At 43.9% G+C, this 19,703-nt stretch overlaps 1 protein-coding gene across 1 annotated transcript in view; it reads left to right on the forward strand.

Moving 5' to 3' along the window:
• The first annotated feature begins 1,208 nt into the window (after window positions 1-1,208).
• The window catches only part of LOC128684375 (uncharacterized), a 57,891-nt gene continuing 39,396 nt past the window's right edge, over window positions 1,209-19,703 (forward strand). Inside the window, exon 1 of the mRNA XM_070095623.1 lies at window positions 1,209-1,429. Coding sequence (XP_069951724.1) covers window positions 1,412-1,429 — 18 coding nt within the window. The 5' untranslated portion in view covers window positions 1,209-1,411. The remainder of the gene's footprint in view (window positions 1,430-19,703) is intronic.

A 19,703-nucleotide genomic window follows, 5' to 3' on the forward strand; every position in this document is an offset into this window, starting at 1 on the left:
AATGCCTATATTTTTCGTTACTTTCATCCCCTTACTCTTTTCTAAGTTTATGTTCAATTTCTTCTTTTAACATACCATCCCAAATTCCTTCACCAATGTTTCCAGCTTCTCGGAATCTCCCGAAAAGTACTGAGTGATTGGCAAAGAACAACTAGCAACTCCCAATTTGTATCTTGTTCGCTCTCTTTTAATCCCAGAGTGCATATAATATATATATATATATATATATATATATATATATATATATATATATATATATATATATATATATATATATATATATATATATATATATATATATATAAACAAGTCGGCCGTCTCCTACCGAGGCAGTGAGACCCGAAAAGAAAGAAAATCCCCAAAAAGAAAATACTTTCATCATTCAACACTTTCACCTCACTCATATATAATCACTGTTTTTGCAGAGGTGCTCAGAATACAACAGTTTAGAAGTATATACGTATAAAGACACACAACATATCCCTCCAAACTGCTAATATCCCAAACCCCTCCTTTAAAGTGCAGGCATTGTACTTCCCATTTCCAGGACTCAGGTCCGGCTATATAAAAATAACCGGTTTTCCTGAATCCCTTCACTAAATATTACCCTGCTCACACTCCAACAGCTCGTCAGGTCCTAAATACCATTCATCTCCATTCACTCCTATCTAACATGCTCACGCATGCTTGCTGGAAGTCCAAGCCCCTCGCCCACAAAACCTCCTTTACCCCCACCCTCCAACCTTTTCAAGGACGACCCCTACCCCACCTTCCTTTCCCTACAGATTTATATGCTCTCCATGTCATTCTACTTTGACCCATTCTCTCTAAATGACCAAACCAAATCAACAACCCCTCTTCAGCCTTCTAATACTTTTATTAACTCCACACCTCTTAATTTCCACACTCCGAATTTTCTGCATAATATTTACACCACACACTGCCCTTAGACAGGACATCTCCACTGCCTCCAACCACCTCCTCGCTGCAGCATTTACAACCCAGCCTTCACACCCATATAAGAGTGTTCGTACCACTATACTTTCATATATTTCCTTCTTTGCCTCCATAGATAATGTTTTTTGTCTCCATATACACCTCAATGCACCACTCATCTTTTTTCCTTTATCAATTCTATGGTTAACCTCTATTATATATTAAATGTACATTTATTTATTTACTTATGTATTAATTTGTCTCACATGTGTGATGACCAGATGGGGAGGGAGGGTCATGGGTAGAGGCCTCCCACAAGAGGGGGGAGAGGCAGGCCAGCAGCAATAACAAAAGGAAACGTCGTCACCGTACAATCTTCACCGAGGACCAGTTGAGGCAGCTGGAGCTCACCTTCCAGCACACACACTACCCAGACGTCCTCCTCAGGGAACAGCTCGCACTGAAGGTTGACCTTATGGAGGAGAGAGTAGAGGTAAGCATTCCTGATGTATATATATCATTATAGTTATGGGAAGCGCTAAACCCGTAAGGGTCATACAGCGCCTGTGAATTGGGGGTAATCTGTTTTGATTCAAGAAATGAAAGGGTATATCCACCCCAAAGAAGAGTATAGTGGAGAAAAAATGGTGAAAAATGCAAGGTTGATCATTGTGAATATTAAACTTACATTTGGTCAGACTGTTGCATTTGGTAGCTATTTTATTCATGCCTCTCCTTCCACTGATACTTCAGGTGTTTATTCCTTACACTTCTTGCCTTCTGTGATGCCTTATTGAAACTGGTCTCTCTCTTTCTCTGACACTTTAATTGTAACTGATTCTTTATTATCCATAAATGTTCTCAGCTCCTTAATTAACCCTTTGTTGGGCAACTGGCCATAAAATTAGAAATTCAAACAGAACTCCCTAGAGTGGATAGAGTATCTCAATATAAGTTGAATGAGGCCATATAAATGGAATTCTGATGGTTAGTTTTCGAGCAATTGCTAATCTTCGAAAGTCGAAAATTTTCGCTCTTGCCCGACATGGGGAGTAAATTTGAATGTTGCAAACTTTCAATTGTTAATAAAACACCCAATAACTATTTTTTAAATTTATTATACAAACAGACAATATCAAAAACATAAATGGAATTTGTATCAAAACATTTTGTAAGTATTAGAAAAATATAAAAATGAAACAAATAGCAACATGGACACATTGCAAAGGGATAAAACTTTCAAGTCCCATATTCCTGAGATTCATGAGGAAGAGCAATTATTGCTAATTGATAGTTCATGTTCATATGCCAGCAAAGAATCATTTTGGAGGTCAACCTGGGACCACTGAGATTGACCTTCAAGAGCAATATCATCATAAATATGTTCCTCATCAGGGTACGCCTCAATCATAATACCTTTCTTTTTCTTCACTAATTTCTACTTTTTGGTTGGCCTTTCTCCCTCCTCATCACTTGACACCTCTGCATCCGGTGGCAAGTATTCATCACCACTATCCAGCAATTCTGATTCATCTACCTCTGGTTCCGAGTCACTCTCCTCCAAAATGCAGACACATTTTGACCTGGTGCTGGAGAGCTCCCCATAAAACAATTTCTCATTGATCTGGAAGGACAATAAAAACCTTCTGTATAGATCCAGACCACTACAGAATTCATATATGCAATAGAAATTTTTTTATAAATATTTATTTTACTGAAATTGTACTATGTCACTTCTCGGGCAGCCACGAAAATTTTCGAGCTTCCTTTGTTGCACTTTTTTCAACTGCATGCTACACTCACATTATGCTTCACACAAACTTTATGTATATATCAAAATATGCCTAAACTATTCATGTACGCACTAAACAACAATTAGTACTTACCGACATTGTAAAGGGTAAAATCCAAGAGTATATTAGTGACACTGGATGGAAAAAAACCTACTCTGGGCGACACCAAGCCACAAGTGTTTATGTTCTGTTCTCTCAACCAATGGGAAGGCGGCAAACGCCATCACCACTTAGCTGAAGCGACTCAGGGAAGGCTTGTGATTGGTTAGAATTAAAGAACGGGAATCCAGATGTGCGGCGCGTGTAGGATGACACGCGCAAACTTGCACGTGTTTAAGCTAGAAAATTTTTGAGTTTGCCCGACAAAAATTAAGTATAAATTTTGGCATGCTTGTGTCAAAAGCCAGACACAGGTATGGCATGATTGTAGACAGTGGAGATGGAGTGCACCTTCTGTGGATTCCATCTCACATTGATCTTCAGATGCATGATAGAACTGATGAATTAGCTAATTTATATGCCTTCAAAGAGGAAGTAGATTACAATCTTGGGCTGTCAGTTAGCAGTTTGAGAACAATAATATGAAAAGAACTTCAAATGAACTTTATTGATTTAAGACTCAGGGAGACTGACACCAGTTAGTCAATCTATCATTCTATCATGCGGGAGAGCCACATGTCTCCGGTGCATCCAACAAAACAAGCAGATACTGGTAAGACAGCCCGGCTCTGGCTGTGTTACCAGTATCTTGGGAAGGTTAATTCACCATCATCAGATGTATACGAATTGTCACACCTTGCGTCATTATGTACCGGAATGCTGTAAAAATTGTGAATTAAGAGACAACTCACTCAGAAATGGTCAAGAAATGTCAAAATATTTTATCCAGACTGGTACATTACAAACTATTCTAGAAAAAATCCTAAATTTGCTCACTGTAAAAAAAAGCATTACCATGGTCCCGAATCTGCACACAGAAATCACTCCCTACGAAAGTAAAAGACTGGGCAGGCTATGCAAAATACCCTCAATTAAAAGTAGGGGCACCATTGGTACACTAAGAGAAAACACCATAAGTGTCCAGGGTCCAAGACTGTTCAACAGCCTCCCATCAAGCATTAGGGGAATTACCAATAAACCCCTGGCTGCCTTCAAGAGAGAGCTGGACAGATACCTAAAGTCAGGGCCGGATCAGCCAGGCTGTGGCTCGTACGCTGGACTGCGTGCAGCCAGCAGTAACAGCCTGGTTGATCAGGCCCTGATCAACACCCCCGCGGCCCGGTCATGGACCGGGCCGCGGGGGCGTTGATCCCCGGAATAACCTCCAGGTTGTATACTCACCTATATGTACTCACCTATATGCGGCTGCAGGGGTCGAGTCATAGCTCCTAGCCCCGCCTCTTCACTGGTCGATACTAAATCACTCTCTCCGTGCGTCATGATATTTGTCATACCTCTTCTTAAAGCTAATTATGGAACTTGCTTCCAGACCGATTTCCCTTAACCTCTCTTCATAGGACATTCCCCTTAGCTCTTGAACTAGCCTTGTTGCAAATCTTTGCACTTTCTCTAATTTCTTGACGTGTTTGATCAGGTGTGGGTTCCAAACTGGTGCTGCGTACTCCAGTATGGGCCTGACGTACATAGTGTATAAAGTCTTGAACGATTCCTTACTGAGGTACCGGAATGATATTCTCAGGTTTGCCAAGCACCCATATGCCGCAGCAGTTATCTGGTTAATGTGTGCTTCTGGCAATGTACTTGGTATTATACTCACTCCTAGGTCTTTCTCCTTGAGTGAGGTTTGCAGCCTTTGGCCTCCTAGCCTATACTCTGTCTGCGGTCTTCTTTGCCCTCCTCCGATCTTCATGACTTTGCATTTGGCAGGGTTAAATTCTAGGAGCCAGTTTCTAGACCACACATCCAGTCTGTCCAGGTCTCTTTGTAGACCTGTCTGGTCCGCATCTGATTTAATTCTCGTTAACTTCACGTCATCTGCAAACAGGGACACTTCTAAGTCTATCCCTTCTGTCATGTTGTTCACATATACCAAGAATAGCATTGGTCCCAGGACTGACCCCTGTGGGACCCTGCTCGTCACTGGCGCCCACTGTGATACCTCATCACGGACCATGACTCGCTGTTGCCTCCCTGTTAGGTATTCTCTGATCCATTGCAGTGCCCTTCCTGTTGTACGTGCCTGTTCCTCTAGCTTCTGTACTAATCTCATGTGAGGAACTGTGTCAAAGGCCTTGAGGTCCAAGAAAATGCAATCAACCCACCTCTCCCTCTCATTTCATACTTCAGTTACCTTGTCACAAAACTCTAGTAGGTTTGTGACACAGGATTTGCTTTCCATGAATCCGTGCTGGCTGTTTTTTATAATCTTGTTCCACTCCAGGTGCTCCACCACTCTCCTCCTGATAATCTTTTCCAAGACTTTGCATGCTATACATGTCAGTGACACTGGTCTATAATTTAGTGCTTCATTTCTGTCTCCCTTCTTAAACATGGGGACTACATTTGCCTTCTTCCATACTTCAGGTAGTTGCCCAGTTTCAAGGGAAGTGTTGAAGATTTTGGTTAGTGGCACACGTAGTGTCCCTGCTCCCTCTCTAAGGATCCACGGAGAGATGTCTGGTCCCACCGCCTTTGAGGTATCAAGGTCACTTAGGAGCTTCTCCACCTCCTCAGTTGTGTGTAATTCATCCAACACTTGTTGGTATATCCCTTGTTGCTGTACCCCACTGTTTTGTCTTCCCATTGTCCCTTCAGCCTCCTCTGTAAATACTTCCTGAAATCTCATGTTGAGCTCCTCACATACCTCCTGGTCGTTTCTTGTGTGCTCCCCACCTTCTTTCCTCAGCATGATTACCTGGTCCTTGACTGTTGTCTTCCTCCTGATGTGGCTGTAGAGTAGTTTCGGGTCAGACTTGACTTTCGATGCTGTCATTTTCATACTGCCGCTGTGCCTCCCTCCTTATCTGTGCGTACTCGTTTCTGGCTCATCGACTAATCTCTTTATTCTCCTGAGTCCTTTGCCTTCTGTACTTTTTTCATTCTCTAGAGCACTTAGTTTGTGTGTGTGTGTGTGTGTGTGTGTGTGTGTGTGTGTGTGTGTGTGTGTGTGTCCTAATTCATGTCTGCCTAAACTTGTCACGACTGTGACCAGATAAACATGTAAATAGTTCATTACCACTAACTTGTTCAGATATCCAAACTTTGTGGCCTGGTCTCTGGACCCAATATATACCTCTGTAATCTTTTGATTGTCGCCCATAAGATGGGTATGGTGTGAAAAATAAAGATAATCTAACTCTCTCACACAGTGCTCGCCTAGCTAACACAATCATCTTTAGTCTCATATTAGGGATCTTAGCCTTTACATTTGGATATAATAATCCCTAACATTAATAAAAAATGTTTGGCAACACATTAATCAAAACAAAAGAAAAGAACCTTGGAATAATAAGCAAGGAACTAAAACGTATCAAACTTCGCCAATCTGAGAACAGACAAGAAAATGCTCGGTTTCATAACCAAAAAACTGAGTACAAAACACCAGAAACCATACTAACTCTTTAAAAATACACTTGTTACACCCATTGAATATGTTTCCACATTTAGTGTCCAGATTAAGTTACTAGGAAACAAATCATACGAAGAAAGACAACACTATTTTCTCTTAGGAAACGGAAACTACAAGATCTCATTCAAACCTCTAAGATGGTAAACGGTTTTCTGACACTCAAACACGAAGACCTATTTAAAGTGCATAATGAGTCAACAACTAAATATTTAAATGAAACTTGTAGGCAATAGATGCAACACGAACCCATGTATTATTATTATAATCAAAAAGAAGCGCAAAACCACAAGGGCTATACGTCACTGCAGGGCAGAGAAGGAAGCGAGGATATCGGTTGGCAAAAGGGAGAGGGATGATAAGATAAGATAAGATTTCGTTCGGATTTTTAACCCCGGAGGGTTAGCCACCCAGGATAACCCAAGAAAGTCAGTGCGTCATCGAGGACTGTCTAACTTATTTCCATTGGGGTCCTTAATCTTGTCCCCCAGGATGCGACCCACACCAGTCGACTAACACCCAGGTACCTTACCCCCGGCCGGGATTGAACCCGCGGTCATAGAGTCTCAAAACTCCAGCCCGTTCGTCACGGCCACGCTAGCTGGAGATTCGTCTGTAAAAACTTGCATTTGTGGTCACAGAGGTGCCTGTGCTAACTTTCCTATGGTGTAGAAATATACCTAGTTGGATGAATCTTATTGTGGCTAGCTGGTCTAGTGGCTAGCGCGACGGGCTGGAGTTTTGAGACCCAGGTACCTATTTGCTGCTAGGTGAACAGGACAATAGGTGTAAGGAAACTTGTCGGAATTTCCACCCGCCGGGAATTGAACCCGGGCCCTCCGTGTGTGAAGCGGGAGCTTTAGCCACCAGGCCACCGGTGTAGGGTATGGAGAACAGTGGGGCAGTGGATAGTGTGGAGGTAGAGGGTAGCAAGAGATTGAGGTAGAACAGGCTGAGGGAAGTGCTAAAGGTATCAACATCAGAGTTTGTGGAGTAAATCAGTTGTCAAAAAGTCAATGAGTCTGGATTAAAAGAGGGACCATCAGCAAGAAGGAAAGGTAAAGAGAGAGCAGCAGATCAGAGACGGCATTGGAAGTAAATTCTGCAGGCTCTTTGATAGAGTGGGCAGTCTAAGAGAATGTGGCTAACTGATACTGGAACCTGACAATTCTCACAGAGAGGAACAGGGCGCCTCTCCATGAGATACCCACGAGTAAGACGAGTATGGCCAATGTGAAGATGGGAGAGAGTAGTCTCCCAACCTCAACACTGATGACAAGAAGACGGCCAGTAACCTATACTCGGTTTAATAGAATGAAGTTTGTTATTGAGCAGATCAGACCAATGTTGTTGCCAATGGGCGTGAAGGTGGGTAGCTATTACAGCAAAATAGTCGGTGAATGGAACACCTCTATATGAAACTGGAAGGTTATGTACTGCTGACTGCGCAGCAGTGTCTGCCTGTTCATTGCCCTGTACATCAACATGACCAGGGACCCAACAAAAAACTATCTTTAAAACAATACCATGGGCGGGGATGGAACCCGCGATCTGAGACTCTCAGATCGCAGGTTCTATCCCCGCCCATGGTATGGTTTGTTTGCAATCGTGTCATTACGATTTCGCGAGTCAACTATCTTTATGCTTGGTAAAGATACGGTGTAACCAAAGTTGGATACAGCGAACTAGGGTGTGAGGTATATCAAATTTTTGTATAGCCTGTAAAGCACTAAGGGAGTCTGAAACAACCACAAATGATGACACAAGCATAGATGCAAGACTGATAAGTGCTGCAAGAATTGCATACAATTCAGCAGTAAAAATGCCAAGGATAGTAAATGCCCTTGCACGACACGGTCCAGAAACATTGCTGCAAATCCGATGCCATCAGAAGACTTAGAGCCATCTGTGTACACTGCAATGGCATGAGAATGAGAGCGGAAGTAGTCAAGAAAAAGAGAGCAGGAAGCTACTGTAGGCAGTTGGGCTTTCGCGCAAGGGAGTGAGAAAGAACAGACTCGAACAGCTGGAACTTCCCAGAGGGGTAGGGAAAAGTTAGATGCTACATGAACATAGAAAGGTGGTAACTGAAGGGAAGACGAACGAATGTAGGCGAAGAGAAAAGGGACGGAGCAAACAGGGGCAATGAACAAAAAGAATGTCTGCTAACATCGGTGACTATTCCATACATGGAAGGATTGCACAGATCATGAGAGCAAACATATTAGCAAAGTCAATGGGCATCACGGCAGTCGGACAAGGATGGAATATTCACTTCTGCATAGAGGCTCTCAACAGGGAAAGAGTGAAAGGCACCAAGGCATAAATGTAATCCCTGGTGATGGATGGGATTAAGGCTAGAGAGAGCAGCAGGAGAGGCCAATGAATAGGTCTGGTCACCATAATTGAGTTTCAATAAAATGAGGGCTGAATGTGGGTGAAGAAGAGTTCGACGATCAGCTCCCCATGAAAGATGAACAAGGGTTTTAAGAAGGTTCAGCCGGCTGTAACAAGTTGCCTTCAGAGAGGTAATGTGAGGTTTCCAGAATAACCTACAGTCAAAGAGAAGGCCTAGAAACCTGACCGTATCACGTTCAGGGATACGTGAGCCATAGAGGTACAAAGGATGATCGGAGATGACAGCGTCTAGTGAAAGTAATTTGGCGAGTTTTGGTACTGGAAAATTTAAACCCATGCATGGTGGCCCAATTGGAAACACCGTTGACCACATGCTGGAGAGAAACTGTAATGAGGCGACAGTCAGCACCTGCATAAACAATAGCAAAGTCATCAACATAGAGTGATGACCAAATATTAGATGGAAGAGAGGCCAAATCATTTATAGCAAGGAGAAAAAGTGTTGTGCTCAGAACACATCCCTGGGGGACACCTTCAGCTTGGACAAAGTCCGGAACATGGAAATGTCTGTCAGTTAAAAAGTTCTTAAGGAAGGATGGTAGATTGCCTCGGAGGCCTAAGGAGTGGGCTTGGGCCAAAATATTATACCTCCAAGTTGTATCATATGCCTTCTCAAGGTCAAAAATATAGCAATAACTGAGTGGTTATTTGCAAAGGCATTACGAACATATGTATCCAAGCGTAGTAAGGGAGCTATGGTAGAATGGCCCTTACGAAAGTCATACTGACTAGTGGAGAGACTGTTGTGTCTCTAAATACCACTTTAAACGGCGATTTACCAGACGTTCCATCACTTTGCAAATTGCACTGGTAAGAGCAATGGGATAATAGTGGGAGGCATCATGTCCCGTAGTACCCAGTTTGCAGAAAGGGAGAACAATGACAGATTTCCACAGCTGGGGAAGAACTCCTTGTGGCCAAATAAGATTAAAGAGGTGTAAGAGGACTGCAAGGGCTGACTGATGTAAATGTTGTAACATCCGAATATGAATGTCGTCAGGCCCAGCTGCCAATGATCGGCAAACTGAGAGTGTTGCCTCCAGTTCCTGAAGTGTAAAAGGCACATTATACAGTTCTTCTTTGAGAGGAAAAAAGTCCAAGGGTGCTAACTCTCTGGGAGACTTTGAGGAAAGAAATGAGGGGCATAGATGGAGCCCCCGAGAAATACTGACCAGATGATCGCCAATTTCAATGGCAGCGTCAACAGGGTTTGCTATATCAACACCAGCGACCTGCAGAACAGGAGCCGGGTCAAGAGAGTATTTACCACTCAATTTCCGCACTTTTCCAGACTGCACTCAGAGAAAGCAGAGGTGATGGTGGAAACAATCTCGCCAGCGAGTGTGTTTAGCATCACGGATGACACAGCGAGTGACCGCACGCTTCTGCTTAAAATCAAGAAGTCTCTCAGCGGTTCTATTGTACTGGTATCTGCCCCACACAGTGCATTTCAAACATACTGCACTAGCACAAGCAGGAGACCACCAAGGGATGCACTTCTGAGAATGTCTGCCCGAGGTTTGGGTTAAAACTGAGGACAAGAAGAGGTGTAAAAGCTCATCAATGGAGGACAAAGAAGGAACCTCACTAACTGTAGTTAGTTGCGAGTAAAGGTCCCAATTTGCTTGATGAAATTGCCAGCGTGGGCTAGGAAGAGGTGGTGAATATGAAGGAGAAGAAAGAATGATTGGAAAATGATAGCTGTCATGCAAGTCCAGGAGAACAGACCAGGTGAAGTCTAGTGCAGTAGAGGAAGAGCAGACAGAGATCAATGCAAGAGAGAGTATGAGTATGAGGATCAAAATGGGTGGGAGTACCTGTATTTAAAACATGGAGGGGGTGGGTAGCAAGAAAAGCCTCCAAATGAATACCACGGTAATCACAGTGAGACCCCCCAGAGGAAATGATGGGCATAAAAATCGCCAAGTAACAGAAGTGGTGGCAGTAAGGACGAAACAAGAAAGGCAATATCCGGTATAGATAATGCCCGAGAAGGAGAGAGATACAAAGAACAGAGTGTATACCACCTATGCAAGTGGATACAGGCTGGTGTGTAATGCAGCGAAGTACAAACAAATAGCTGATAGAACAGAATATCAGTGAGTAGAAGAGCACTTTCATTAAAGGTCCCATCAGGAAAAGGATCCGAAGAATACAATAAATTATAGCCTGAGATGGGATAGATAACAGCAGAGTAATTGTGGTTCTTGTAAGCAAACACCAACAGGAGAAAACTGGGAGAGCAACATCTGAAGCTCACCCGATTAGCCCTGAGGCCACATATATTCCACTGAAAATAGGCCATGATTGGCAACGATAAAGAAACTAGAAATCAGCAGGTAAGGGTACCTACGGACTAGAGGGGTTAAAAAAGTCCACATGCGGTGGTAGCGGAAAACGTTCAAGCAGCGAAGGAACAGTGCGCTGCAAAAAAAAAAAAAAAAGAGTTGTGTAGATGGAGGAGAGGAAAGAGAAGGAACAGGGGGTGGATCAGTGTCCATTGCAATATATTCAGAGATAGCTTCAAGAGTTTTGAAATTCAAAGACGTCATATGGGAGACAATATTGGAGATGGAAGGAGGAGGGCGAGTAAAGACTGGAACCGTAATGGACTGTACCAAAGTAGGGGGGACGAAAGGGTGGAGGGAACTGGAGAAGTGTGGGAGGGGACTGAAGAGGCAGAAACCTGGGAGGTGGCAGAAGAGGAAGAAACTTGGGAGGGGACAGAGGAGGAAGGCACAGCATGAGGAGGAGGGTGAACCTCCACACTTGTAACAGAGCCAGTGAGAGGGGAAGAACCAGGTACCAAGACTGGGAAGATAAAATGAGGAGGTGGAAGGGAAGGAAGGGTTAAAGGAGATTTGAGCAATGGAGATTTTTTGGACTTCTGAGAAGTAGAGGGACAATTGGGAGGAGGTGTTGTACGAGGTCTTGATACCGGGGCTTGTGAGGGAGAACACGAAGAAGTGAGAACAGACTGAGGTGCTGAAGTAGGGACTTCTGAGCCCAGGAGAGCAAAAGAATTAGAGACAGGAGTGACTATGGTAGGGGTAACCACAGAGGAAGTTGCAGAAGATGGGGCCGCAGAAGTGGGGGGATGCTTAGAAACATGAGAATAAGAAATACTGGGCAGTCTCCCTTTGCACAGTTGAGAAACTGCCATAGAATAGGGGAGACCTTCAACTTTGAGGCAACGGATTTCTCGCTCATTTAAGTAGACCTGGCAACGGTGAGAGTAAGAAGGGTGAGCCTCATGACAATTAAGGCAAGAGGGAGATCAACTACAGGACGTATTAGAATGGTCATCAGCACCACAGACTGGGCATTCGGCTATAGATCTGCAATATTTCGCAGGGTGACCAAATCGCCAGCAGTTTCTACACTTACAGTATAGGGATCACTTTTTGAACGTGTAAATGATGTCCTGCTCCATAAACAGAGGATGGGAGTTCACGGCTGTCAAAAGTTAATCGAGCCACACTGCGAGGGTAACGTCACCGCCCGTGGGCAGGAAGGATGTAAGTGTCTACTTTGAGGATAGGGAAATCTTGGAGTTCCAGCTGTTCGAGAATGTCATTGCCACATATCTGGAAATTCTGTTGGATTATTGTATGGGGCAGAATAACAATACCACTACAAGAATTGAGGGAATGATGTTTTTCGATAGTGACAGGAATAATATCGATATGTGAAAGAGAAAGATCACGAGCTTGGGTGGCATTCTGGACAGTGATGATGCGGGTACAGCTCGAGAGCGTGAAAGGAAATATCTTTACCAACATGGCGTAGAAGTGCTTTGCCAATACTATAGTCGGAAAGATAGGCAATAGAGAAAGTTGGTCATAAAGTAAAGAATTTAGTCCATTGTGCATTCCAAAACCGATCGTGGAAAGGGAGAGCACGACGTGTCGGTCTTTTCTGAGCAGAATGAGAAGGTGGCAAAGAAGTATCATCAGGCAATTGTTGTTGGCGTTTAGGAGTAGGACCAGAGTTGGTCCAATGTGGGACAGGCTGGCGATTCAAAAACTGCCGCACCATAGAGGGAGAGGCCGGAAGCATAGTCAAAGGAGAGCGGAAGTCAGGCAAATCGAAGGAGTCAGTCAAAACCCCGGCACCTGAAGTGGGTGATGAAACAGCACCAGCAAGAGGTACAGGGGCATTAGGAGTGTCTGAAGAGTGGTCAAAAGATGAGGCGGGGTCAGAACAGGGTGCAGTAACAAGAAGGGGCCCGGGGGTAGCGGGGTCATAGATTGGGTCTTCCATGGTAAGGTTACTTTTTGCTTTTAAGAAAAAGAAAAAAATAAGAAAAAGAATAAAAAAATGGGGGACTGGGAAGGGATAGTTCCTAGGAGGAATGAAAGGGCCAGAAATCACCCTCCACACCCAAGAGGACCTCAGCACTGCAAGTAGTGCATATGCAGCATGGAGCCCATGCCATACCCTACCGTTCATGCCAGTAATCCAGCAATCCGGGATAGTAACATCACATCTGCCGAGCTACCTCAGTGGACAAAAGTGGGCGGCTGGATATCAGCCACAAAGCATACCTCCTTTGGCCACCAAAGACGGCCTCCAGAGATACACCCGTCGCCCAAAAGATACCTAAAGCCCCTTCCCCGGGAGACTGGAGAGGAATTGGGACATCCCCAGGCGATCCAGATTCCACAGCAAACTACACCACCGCCAAGAACCTCAATGGAATGGGATGGACCTCGGAACCCTTTCCCCTACCTAGGAACTAGCGTGCCTGTGGGAAGAATCCCAAAGGCCAGAAAGAGGAAGTGCAAAAGGGAGGGGTGGGGAGGAGGAAGAGAAAAAGGGAGGATGGGATAGGGAAGGGGGGATTGGGGGTTAATTAGGTATGGTCTGAGGAAGGAGACCAACAGGTCTAGTTCCTCATACCAAGAGCCTCTTCACCAAGCCAAGAAGCCCCCCTTGAAGAGGGGGACAGGAGGGAGCAGCCTGTTCTAAACTCATGGTGTTCTGGGTTGTACAACTTGTGGGTATCTAAGTGGGTGGCGATTTTGCTTTTTAGAACACTTTCAAAGATTTTTATGGTGTGGGACGTTTGTGCTATCGGTCTAATTCTTTGCAATTGCTTTACTGCCACCTTTGTGGGGGTGGGGTTTTTTTTTGTCTTGTTTTCAGTGACAGATGACCCCTGTGTCCATGTTATCTTTCCATAGAACACTTAAGGCTCGTGAAAGGGATTTCTTGCAGTTCTTGATGAACACAGTTCCAAGAGTCCGGGGTAGACTGCATGGGTATTTCATTGCTTTTCAGAGGCTTGTGGTATCAGGATAATATCAGAAATACTTGAATTTACCAAACTGAGTGTCAAAAAAAATAATTTAGATTGTCGATCCTTAGTCTGATTAATGAATCACAAAATGCCGAGTCATACTGAGACTTAAGTATCTCACTCATTTCGTTGCTGCTATTTGTGCAAATCCCATCTCGTTTGTGCAGGGATCCAATACTGGATGTGGTTTTTGCCCTAGAGCTGGCATAAAAAATGAAAGCTTTTTTAATTGCATTTAAGTTCCTGTGTTTCTTGTCTCCTGTGTGATTCCTTAAACTTAAGTTCAATATTTGCTATTTCTCTGACCAATGCCTCCTTAAGTATTTCAGACATACTAGCCCCTTTCAGCAGCTCCGATTCTTCGCCTGTATAGGGAATGTCTTTCTAGTTTACATCTCCACTTTTAGATGAATGGTTCAGAGAACCGACAAGTTGATGAGTTACACATGCAACATTTGGGTATCTAATGAGGAAATGTTTTGCCATACAGTGGCTTCATCAGTCCATACAAAGAATGGTGAAGAACAGTAGTTTGAGGGACTGATTACCTCAAACTACTCCTGTTCACCATTCTCCTTTGTATGGACTGATCAAGCCACTGTGGCGAAACATTTCCTCATTAAAAATACCCAAATGTTACCTTGAGCATACTTCAAGTGCTACAGAAGTAATTTTTTCTAGGCAAAGGTTCGGATCCTTATTTAGGATATCTTCTCAGCTTGTTTCATTTAGCACATTGATTTGATCCCACAATGATTTTGTTATTGAAGTTGAATTTGACGAGGGCACCCTCATAACTGATCTTATGCTGGTCAGGAGCCCTGAGAATACATTTCTGTACTTCTATTATGATCTCAGTGTATTGTCTTTGATACTGTTATATTACGTACCAGGTCATTATTAGTGAAGATGAGGTAGAGTATTTTCCAGTCTTGCTGGCTATTTGCTGGTTTAAGGTGAATGTTAGACATAATAGCTCATGTGTGTGAATTTTTATCTGACGTGCCTCCTGGGATGATCTCTGCTAAAACATTTGCTATATTCCTCCATTTTAGGTGTCTTGGGTTGAAATCGCCCAGCAGCAAGATGTTTGGGGCAGGAGTTGGGACATTTTCCAGACAGTGGTCAATTTTGAAAAGCTGTTCCTGGAATTCCTGGGAAGTTGCATCTGGAGGCTTTTATACAACCACAATGAAAAAGTTTGGGTTTCAATCTACTGCCATAACTTCAACATTTGTGGCATTTAGTAATTTCGAGAAAACGAATGACTGACATACAGGCCAACCCCACCACCCTCCCCTTGTTAGTAAGTTTATTCAGGTATACACAAATAGTTACATAGAATTATCATACATAGCAGCATATGTGTAGAGAACGTAGGATAACCCAAGAAAGTCAGACAGTGACTTATTTCCATTGGGGTCCTTTTACCTTATTATTATAATATAAAGGTTATAATATTTTCTTATTATTCTATTATGAAGATAACATCTTATTATCATACTAAAAAGACTACTACACGAGGGTCATTAAGACTATCTACAATACGAGGGTCAATATTAGGAATAAGGTAAAATTTACACGTATCTTAGCTAAAAATAGAAAATCATCCCCCTCCCTTTCTGTAGCTACATTCATCAGACACCTTTTGGCACTCTTCTTGAACTGGTTCATGCTATGACTGGTTTTGATATGTGTGGGCAGTGTTCCATTCCTTTATCGCTGTACATTATTATCATAATAAAAAAGAAGCGCTAAGCCACAAGGGCTACACAGCGCTGCAGGATAGGGAAGGAAACGAGGGTATTCGGTGGCAGAAGGGGGGAGGGATGATCAGTTGGTTACAGAAAACAGCGGGGCAGGGGACAGTGCAGGGGTAGAGGGTAGCAAGAGATTGAGGTAGAAAGGGCTGAAGGTATCAGAGTTTGTGAAGTAAGTCAGTTGTTGTCAAAAAGTCAATGAGTGTGTCCGGATGAAAGGTGGGTCCATCAGCAAGAAGGGAAGGTAAAGAGAGCAGCAGAGCGAAGATGACGACGGAGGTAAATTCTGCATGCTCGTTGATAAAGTGGGCAGTCTAACAGAATGTGGCTGACTGATAATGGAACCTGACAATTGTCACAGAGAGGAGCAGGGCGCCTCTCCGTGAGATATCCATGAGTAAGACGAGTATGGCCAATGCGAAGACGGGAGAGAGTAGTCTCCCAACCTCGACACTGGTGACAAGAAGATGGCCAGTAACCTATACTCGGTTTAATAGATTGAAGTTTGTTACCAAGCATAGTAGACCAACGTTGTTGCCAACGGGTGTGAAGGTGGGTAGCTATTGCAGCAAAATAGTCCATAAATGGAATACCTCTATATGAAACTGGGAGGTCATGTACTGCTGACCGCACAGCAGTGTCTGCCTGTTCATTGCCCTGTACGTCAACATGACCAGGGACCCAACAAAAAACAATATCTTTATGCTTGGTAAAGATACGGCGTAGCCAAAGTTGGATACGGAGGACTAAGGGGTGAGGTGTATCAAATTTCTGTATAGCCTGTAAAGCACTAAGGGAGTGTGAGACAACCACAAATGATGACACAGGCATAGGTGCAATACGGATAAGTGCTGCAAGAATTGCATACAATTCAGCAGTAAAAATACTAGCCGAAGATAGTAAATGCCCTCGTACGATGCTGTCCAGAAACACTGCTGCGAATCCTACGCAGTCAGAAGACTTAGAGCCATCTGTGTACACTGCAATGGCATGATAAATGAGAGTGGAAGTGGTCAAGAAAAAGAGAGCAGGAAGCGACCGTAGACAGTTGGGCTTTCGAGCAAGGGAGAGAGAAAGAACAGACTCGAACTGCTGGAACTTCCCAGGGGGGTAGGGAAAAGTGAGATGCTACATGAACATAGAAAGGTGGTAATTGAAGAGAAGACAAGAGCGAATGTAGGTGAAGAGAGAAGGGACAGAGTAAACAGGGGCTGCGAACAAATAATGTCTACTAATATCAGTGACCATTCTATAAATGGAAGGATTGTGGAGATCATGAGAGCGTACATAGTAGCGAAGGCAATGGGCATCATGGCGATTGGATAATGATGGAATGTTCACTTCTGCATAGAGGTTCTCAACAGGGGAAGAGCGAAAAGCACCAAGGTATAAATGTAATCCTTGGTGATGAATGGGGTTAAGGCTAGAGAGAGTAGCAGGAAAGGCCACTGAATAGATCTGGTCAACATAATGCTGAATAGATCTGGTCAACATAATCAAGTTTCGATAAAATGAGGGTGGAATGTAGGCGAAGGAGAGTTCGACGATCAGCTCCCCATGAAAGATGAGCAACGGTTTTAAGAAGGTTCAGCCGGCTGTGACAAGTTGCCTTCAGAGAGGTGATGTGAGGTTTCCAGGATAACCTACAGTCAAAGAGGAGGCTCAGAAACCTGACTGTATCACGTTCAGGGATACTGGAGGCATAGAGGTACAAAGGATGATCGGAGACGACAGAGCGTCTAGTGAAAGTAATTTGGTGAGTTTTGGTACTGGAAAATTTAAACCCATGTTTGGTGGACCAATTGGAAACACGGTCGACCGCATGCTGGAGAGAAACCGTAATGAGGTGACAGTCAGCGCCTACACACAGGCAATAGCAAAGTCATCAACATAGAGTGATGACCAAATATTTGATGGAAGACGAGAGGCCAAATCATTTATAGCAAAGAGAAAAAGTGTTGTGCTCAGAACACATCCCTGGGGGACACCTTCAGCTTGGGTAAAGTCCGGGGAGAGCACATTATTAACCCGAACACGGAAATGCCTGTCAGTTAAAAAGTTCTTAAGGAAGGATGGTAGATTGCCTCGGAGGCCTAAGGAGTGGGCTTGGGCCAAAATATTATACCTCCAAGTTGTGTCATATGCCTTCTCAAGGTCAAAAAATATGGCAATAACTGAGTGGTTATTTGCAAAGGAATTACGAACATACACATCCAAGCGTAGTAAGAGGTCTATGGTAGAACGTCCCTTACAAAAGCCATATTGACGAGTGGAGAGACTGTTGTGTGTCTCTAAATACCACACTAAACGTCTATTTACCAGGCGTTCCATCACTTTGCAAATTGCACTGGTAAGAGCAATGGGACGATAGTGGGAGGCTTCATGTCCCGTAGTGCCCGGTTTGCGGAAAGGGAGAACAATGGCAGATTTCCACGGCTGTGGAAGAACTCCTTGTGACCAAATAAGATTGAAAAGGCGTAATAGGACTGCAAGGGCTGACTGATGTAAATGTTGTAGCATACGAATATGAATGTCGTCGGGCCCAGCTGCCGATGATCGGCAAGCTGAGACTGTTGCCTCCAGTTCTTGAAGTGTAAAAGGCAGATTATACCGTTCTTCTCTGAGAGAAGAAAAGTTCAAGGGTGCCAACTCTCTGACAGACTTTGAGGAAACAAACGAGGAGCATAGATGGAGCCCCTGAGAAATACGGACCAGATGATTGCCAATTTCATTGGCAACATCTAGTGGGTTTGCTATATCAACACCGGCAACCCGCAGAACAGGAGCCGGGTCAGGAGAATATTTACCACTCAATTTTCGTACTTTTTTCCAGACTGCTCTCATAGAGCAAGCAGAGGTGATGGTGGAGACATAATCTCGCCAGCAAGTGTGTTTAGTGTCATGGATGACACGGCAAGCGATCGCATGCTTCTGCTTAAAATCAAGAAGTCTCTCCGTGGTTCTATTGTACCGGTACCTGCCCCACGCAGCGCGTTTCAAATGTACTGCACAAGCACAAGCAGGAGACCACCAAGGCACGCATTTCTGAGAATGCCTGCCCGAAGTTTGGGGTATAGAATGAGAAGCTGCTGTTAAAACGGAGGACGAGAAGAGGTGTAAAAGCTCATCAATGGAGGGCGAAGAAGGAACCTCACTAAAAACAGTTAGTTGTGAGTAAATGTTCCAATTTTCCTGATCAAATTGCCAGTGTGGGATACGAAGAGGTGGTGAATATGAAGGGGAAGTAAGAATGATTGGGAAATGATCACTGTCATGTAAATCCGGGAGAACAGACCAGTTGAAGTCTAATGCAGCGGAGGAAGAGCAGACTGAGAGATTGATGCAAGAGAGTGCGAGTCCGAGGATCAAAATGGGTGTGAGTACCTGTATTTAAAACATGGAGGGGGTGGGTAGCAAGAAAAGCCTCTAACTGAATGCCATGGGAATCACAGTGAGACCCCCCAGAGGAAATGATGGGCATTAAAATCGCCAAGTAACAGAAGCGGTGGTGGTAATGACGAAGCAATATCCGGAATAGATAATGCCCGAGAAGGAGAGAGATATAAAGAACAGAGCATATACCGCCTATGTAAGTGGATATGGACTGCTGTGTAATGCAGTGAAGTATGAACAAATAGCTGATGGTACGGAATATCAGTGGGTAGAAGAAGGGCACTTTCATTAAAGGTCCCATCAGGAAAAGGATCTGAAGAATACAATAAATTATAGCCTGAGATGGGATAGATAACAGCAGAGTGTAATTTTGGTTCCTGTAAGCAAACACCAACAGGGGAAAACTGGGAGAGTAACATCTGAAGCTCACCCCGATTACCCCTGAGGCCGCGTATATTCCACTGTAAATAGACCATGATTGGCAACGATAAAGATACCTGAAATCCGCAGGTAAG

This window comes from Cherax quadricarinatus, chromosome 4, assembly GCF_038502225.1.
Source record: "Cherax quadricarinatus isolate ZL_2023a chromosome 4, ASM3850222v1, whole genome shotgun sequence".
NCBI lineage: Eukaryota > Metazoa > Arthropoda > Malacostraca > Decapoda > Parastacidae > Cherax > Cherax quadricarinatus.